Source organism: Silene latifolia, chromosome 10, assembly GCF_048544455.1.
Source record: "Silene latifolia isolate original U9 population chromosome 10, ASM4854445v1, whole genome shotgun sequence".
Classification (NCBI taxonomy): Eukaryota; Viridiplantae; Streptophyta; class Magnoliopsida; order Caryophyllales; family Caryophyllaceae; genus Silene; species Silene latifolia.
Window position 1 is genome coordinate 108,379,035 of NC_133535.1, and position 7,164 is coordinate 108,386,198.

The following is a 7,164-nucleotide window of genomic DNA, read 5'->3' on the forward strand; positions in this document are numbered from 1 at the left end:
TAATATCCCAAGCATCCCTATAGAATTGACTAGTATAACCATCAGGCCCAGGTGACTTCCCTTTTGGGATACTGAAGATACTATGTTTGATCTCATCTGCAGTGTCAGGTTTAGCCAGTATTTCCCAGTCAGCCTCTGTGCAGCAAGGACCCCTATCAACAACATGTTGCTGGACAGTAGTAACTTCCCTGTGAGTTCCCAAGAGACCCTGATAATACCTTAGGAAAGCATTCTGAATAGCATCTCCCTCAGTACATAAGATGCCATCCTGATCCTCAATCTGAAAAACCTTATTCAGCATTAATCTTTTCTTAATAGTATGATGGAAAAAAGAAGTGTTCAGATCACCTTCAATAGACCACTAAATTTTAGCCTTCTGGGCTAAAAAACTGGTTCTAGCAACAATAAGTTCTTTAAGATTGTTAGCTAGATCCATTTCCTGCTGAAGTAAATCATGATTCCCAGGATTACTCACTAATTCCTTCTGAATATGTTCCAAAGCAAGACTGGCAATGCTAGTAGTATTTTCAATATCAGAGAAACAATGTTTATTAATATCTTTGACAGCAGGTTTAAGAGCTTTCAGTTTTTTAACCACATTAAACATTCTATTACCTGGATATACACGATCCCAAATATTCTTAACACTATCCTTGAAACAATCGGATGATCCCCACATATTAAAATATTTAAAACTCTTCTTACCACCAATATCGAAACGTTTGTCCACCAAAGTACAGGGACAGTGATCAAACAAACCCTCAGGGTGAAAATGTGCAATGTAATCTCCAAACAAATTCATCCATTCCAAATTTCCCATAGCTCGATCAAGTCTACTATAAACTCTATCAGTTGCTTCCTGTTTATTAGACCAAGTAAATAAAGCACCAGTAGCTATGGTATCCTCCATACAACATAAAGAGACACATTCTTGGAAATGTTCCATCTCAGCATTAGTTGTATGCTTTCCAAGTCTTTCTATAGGAGACAGAACAGTATTAAAATCACCCAGCCAGAGCCAAGGATCAGTACAGTGAGTAGCCACTCCCTTCAGGAAATTCCACAACTCTATTCTTTCATGGAGACCATTAAAAGCATAAATCATTGCGAGAAGAAATTTCTTCCCATCAGTCTTAGAATGAACCATCATATGAATAAATTGAGCATCATAAGCTAAAAATTGAATGTCAAAGCACTGAGATCTCCAAAAAATCCAAATCCTTCCTCCTTTGTGCCAACTGCAGTTGGTAGTCACACTCCATCCATCACAAATATAAGTGTCTCTCTTGAGCAAAGTACTAGGTTTAAGTTTAGTTTCTAGTAACCCAAAGAGACCAACTCCCTGATTGTGCATAAACCATTTGACTACTTTCTGCATATTCAGGTCATTAAGACCCCGTACATTCCAGAAACCAATGATATGCATTGGTATTGGGATCAGGAGGATCCTTCCCACTCTCCACTACCCCTCCTCCAGGAGTAGCTGTGTTCTTTAAGTCATCTACAAAAGTATATTGACTGAGTTTGCCAGACAACCTTACTAGCTCCAACCATACCACCTTGTCTATTCATCCTTATGATTTGTTTAGCAGGTGTAGATTTGACTACTGGCGTAGCTCTAACCTGTTCAAGAGGGGGGAATAGGTCAGGTATAAAAATAGGAGGGGATAATTCAACAGAAGGCATAGGTTTCTGGACAGTTTTCCAAATTTGCTGGGTTTTAGGTTTGGTTTTTTGCATCTGATTCATCTTACCACCCTTATCAATTTTTGGCTTTGGTTTCCTGCATTGAGAGGTCTCAGGCCCTATACCATTGCAACTAGTGCAAGATATAGGTCTCCATTCATACTCCACATTCACAGTAACTTTCATACCCTTCTCATCTAAGAACAACACTTTATCTTGTAACTTCTGATCCATGTGAAGTTCTACTAAAACTCTAGCATAGCTCAGCCTAACCTTATGAGCAGTTGCCCCATCCATGTAGGCATACTTGCCAACAAGGTTAGTAATCCTAGGCAAACAGTACCCCAGAATTTGAGAGGAATACCAGTCAGTCTAACCAAGACCGGAACAACATCAATTTTCTCCTTAACCAGATCTGTATCAACATGCCAGGTATTGATAATAACATGTTTATTATCAAATAAGTAGTACCCAGACTTTAACAAGGCGTCTCTATCCACACTTTTAGTAAATCTGACAATAAAAATACCATTATCAAGGAAGGAGACTCTATCTATGCCAAACTCATCCCAGACACGATAGACATAACTCTCCACAACTTCCCATGGCGGGTTAGCACCCAAGATATAACAAAAAACAGAGTTATTCCAAAAGGCTACCTCTGGTTTGATATCCTCAGGGGTAAATTGTAAAAGATCTGTAAGCTCCTCCTCAACAATAGTATCCATAACTGGAATGGCTTTCCCACCACGCTTCACTGTCCAACCTTCATAAGGCTCATTTTCTGCTTCCTCTGCAAGGTTGAGCACTGGTACACCATTAATTTCATGAAAAGGTCGAGTCTTGTGCACCTCCTCCTCTGTAGGACCTCTAAAGATTGTAACTTTAGTACCAGATGATGAACTAGAAGCTTTATCTGAGGCATTAATGGTAGATTTAGCTGATTTAGTTGAGTTTTTTTGTGAAGAAAACAGGGGAGAAAAATGGTTATGGCTGGCCTTGACTGCCGTCATTATTAGGTTTCTAAAAAGCGTATTAGAAAAAAAGGAAAAAAACAATTTATGCGTAGCTAAATCCCTTATTGCTAGGATTAGGGGAGCCATGATAGTGAAGCAATAATGTTATAAGTAGATTAGATGGTTCTGATTGTGAGAATTGATTCATAGCAATTTAATTGTAATCGTTTAGTTGAGTGCACACTTCTAAACTAGTTAAACTGGTTAAATTCAGACCTAGAACGAAAGATTGGAATGAATAGACCTGTTATGAATAATAGACTACACTAATGAGGGCAAAAGCTAAGTTAGTAGTATTTTAGGGCGGATAGCGGACCGAGAGGACCTTTCCTTTACCCTTCTCACATCAGACCGACTGACCTTACCTTTAGCAGAATTATGTGATATCATGGTGAACCGACATCCTGGCGTCTTTCTCTCTTTTTGATCTCAATCCTTTTCACTCTTGTCATTTTAATTGTTATTGCTTTAGTTTAGTAAACAACTCAAACCTCCATTCGTGACACCGACAGACTTAGATTAGCAAGTAGACAACAACATAGCCTCCTTGTGGATTCGACCCTGACTTTCCTAGCTGCATTAGTTAGAGACCTTTTGGGTTTATTTTTGATAGGTTGCGATAGCCTCATTAAATATTGGCGCCGTTGCCGGGGAGGCGACGCTTTTTACTTGTTTCACTTAAGTTTGTCTTTAGCCTCAACAAATTTATTCCTTGAGGCAGTTCTGATCTTTTTCCTCTAGTTGTGTTTTGATAGGTCTTACAGGTCCTACCTAGAAAAGATTCTTGGAGAAAGACCATCAAAAGGAAGGCTTGAGTACCTTTGAATACAATGGCCACGGAGAGCAATGCTACGTCATCTAGGTCCGTTTCGGATGACGATATGAAGGAAGACAATGGTTATGGTGAATCTCCCATTTGGAAAGCCGAGCTGGATGCTTTAGAGGCTGCAATATATGGGACAGAACCCATAAAGGAGGGGAGGGAGAAGGTAGATGGGTCAGTGAATGCTCCTAGCACGGTAGAGGTAATATACTCTTTTGTCACTGATTCTGACGTTAGGAGTGGTAGATCTCCCGACCGATCTGAGGTAATTAACGATAACTTCATGATTATTGGTATGGCTGATAGTAAACTACCTCATGTGACTTCTACTTTATGTTTTGATGCTCCACCCTCTCCCGTTTGGACAAATAATTTAATAATGTTTCACCATAATTGTCATCGGCAATTTGTTTAGTTGAGACGGTACTTCAGATTGCTTTTATATGCTCCTTTTGTATTATGGTGCTACTTATGCTTTTGTGTAGCATTTGCACAAATTTATGATCGACTGCTAAGAGCTTTGAGTTGCCTTGATTGTGACCAACTGGAGTGATTGAAATGAATACAAAAAGAGGTCGAGCTGGGACCTATTTGAAACTAGCGCTGACCGGGAGGCAACCCGGAGTTTAAAACTTTTTAGTTTATTTTCGAACATTCTAGTTTTCGTTAGATATTTAATAATTGGTTTTCAGACGATAGACTGGAACATTTGGTTTTGTTTTGTTAGTTTTGTGGGTTTTGCTGCGTGTCTGCAGGTACCTCTCGAGCGAGTGCTCTTTTCACTCGATCGAGTACCTGTGTTTCCTCAATTGAACACTTCCACAGTCCTCTTTACTCGATCGAGTAATTTACTCTCTCGATCGAGTAGGGTTGTTTTGATTCACTTCCAGTGACGTTGTTATGGAGCTATTAGCGACCTCCCTTGTTGCTGGCTAGTTTGGGGAGGTCCCTACTTCGCGTATTCTAGTATGTTTTCCGAGCTTCACTCTTCTTTTCAGTTTGCATTTCCTTTCCCTATTTTTGGGTACAATGAGGCCATTGTATGGTTTGGTTTGGGGAGGGTATATGCATCCATATCTGTGTCTGCATTTTATTTTTATTGCATTTCTGTTATCACGTTTAACTTTTGTATGCATTGTCTTTTATTCTCAAAAATTGAAAAAATACAAAAAATTATAAAATTCAAAAATTCAAAAAAAAATTCACGTTTATTTTAGCATATAGGTTGAGTCGGAACGGTATATTTCGATGATGAAATTGCACTACTTTTAGTCATTTTTGCTTAAGCCTTGCATAAACTAATATTCTTTTAGCATTGTCTTATTGCATAATCTACGAGTTAATGTTGAAATTTAGCTGAACAAATAGACTTGACCTGAACTTTTGGCAACTCACTCATAATTTCTAAGTTTTAGAGTCGTATAAACTGGTGTCATTTATGACCAGTTCATGTAGGATTGTGAATAGTTACTCCTTGCATAGCATATATCATTAATTTGCACATATATGAAAGTCAATTGCTTTTTGCCTACATACATTCGGGTTAGTGGTTGGTGTCATATGCAGGGAGGTGCTTATTTTCCCCTTTTTCCTATTTTTACCCATTAACTCCACCTTTAACCAAATTTGCCTTTTGGCCCTTAACTACATCCCAAGCATAGCCTGCCTTGTCAAGCTAGTTTAGTTTGTTTTTGTGGGTATATTGTTTATTATGCCGAATTTGGTTTGTATTGGAAGTCGGGAGTTGGTAATATTAGAAGGAGGATGTTATGAAAAAAGAAAAAAAAAAAAAAAAAAAAAAAAAAAAAAAAAAAAAAAAAGAAAGAAAGAAGATCAGAAAAAACCGAGAAAAAGAAAAAAACAAGATCAAAAAAGATTTCTATTGTGGTTGGTTTTTGCTCCTATGTTCTTATTATATCTTTTGAGGAGTTGATATTATTCGGTTTGGTGAGTTTGTATGCCGAATTAAGGGCACTGTGCTTAATTTTGATGGATTAGAAGCGGATATGGTTCATTTGGTTCTGTTTAGGTAGCTAGCTTGGCTAATACCCTCACATTTCCAGAAATGTTTTGCTTTTTCTTACCCATTGCCTCACTTTTCCATACTTTTGTAAGCCCTCGGCTATGACGGGACCTTATTTGGTTGGAATGTATATGTACGGTAGCTAGAATTGTCTATCATATTAGCTGCATGCATGTTTATGTCGGTCGTAGTTTAGGTGAGCGACTATTTTTCTTCTTCTCTTATAATTAATATGCTTACCCTTTGCTTCATGAGAGAAGAGTGACCCGTGAGAGTCCATCATTAAAGGTCTTTCATGGTCAACGGTTCAGCTTTATTATAAACATCTCATAACTCCTTTGCATTTGACTGTTTTGCTATAAGTATTAGTGACTGCATTAAATCGGTTTAAGTGGACAATTTGTAGTTGGCTCTTGAAAGATCATAGATCCTAATTAGACTCTCTAATTAAAAATCAAATTATCTCATAATTTGTGTTTATGTGATCTATGTAACATGCATGCAATATAAAAGCATATTAATATAAAAGATGAGGAAAATAATATTCCTTACATTGAAAAATGGTAGTATTTGGGCACAACCAAGATCACGATCTTGGTTGTTCTTGAGCTATTTATCAATGGCAAGATCCTCCATAACCCAAGCTTCCAAAGAGAAAGCCTCCTCTCAAAAGCACCCAAGAACTTACCCAACAACCTTACTAATATTAACTAGGTATTAGTAAGATTACCCTTGATAATATGTAAATATTACTAACAATCTTATTAACAATTTTTGTTTACTAACAACTTAGTAAAAATGTTTATATTAATTTTAGAGAGAAAAGACCAACAACTTCATTCACATGCAAAATACACAAAAATGAAGTAGTGTGTAAAATGAGTAATTGTTGGTCTATATGGAGGAGGAAAACCGGTGGGAGTAGGTGGAGTGAGGGAGTGTACTTGTTTTATTTTTTGGCCAATCTTATATCACATGCAAATGATCATAAGATGACTTATGGAAGAAAAACAAGCAAAGTGAAATGATTATGATTATAATCATCCACTACACTCCATTTACACGGTCCAATGTCCCATTTACGGGTCCATTTTGGTTCTTATATTTGTCGCACAAATACGTGTAAATTTTACATTAAACATCGATTTATGTTTAAATACTTCCCGATTAATATCGTCTAAAACATTCCGTAAATATACGTGTACAGCTACACATATATTTTACGTACCAATACTAATCACATTAGTCAATTAGTACTAATTTAAAAATTAACTACTTAATCATTAATTCCCGTCTCAAATAATTTAATATTTAATTATCGCATAATTAAATAATAATTTTCGTGCCTCGAGTTCACAACTCAATATCTCTCTAAATTAATTAATCAACTAACTCTTAGTCAATTTATCAAAGGACTAATTAAATTTTATCTGATACAATTAATTAGCTTTCGTGTTGGGGTTTGTTCCTTTGGGTGTGACAGAAAGGGATCAGCTGAACACCGCCGTCTCACGACAGTAATGTCAAACCCTAGTTGGCCAACCGTTACCGATATACGTTGATCAGCTGACTAGTATTGTCAATGAATATCCCATGCATATTCCTTAATGAGATTT

The 7,164-nt window shown here is 37.0% G+C and overlaps 1 protein-coding gene across 1 annotated transcript; it reads right to left on the reverse strand.

The window, feature by feature from the left end:
• Positions 1–361: 361 nt before the first annotated feature.
• On the reverse strand, positions 362–1,426 carry LOC141608037 (uncharacterized). The gene has a single exon (XM_074427388.1). It carries the CDS (start codon positions 1,424–1,426, stop codon positions 362–364), a length of 1,065 nt encoding a protein of 354 aa, XP_074283489.1.
• Between the last annotated feature and the right edge of the window lie 5,738 nt (positions 1,427–7,164).

Bases quoted from the DNA above. Each gene is read 5' to 3' on its own strand.
- LOC141608037 (XM_074427388.1), bottom strand. From the start codon at position 1,426: ATGCATATCATTGGTTTCTGGAATGTACGGGGTCTTAATGACCTGAAT.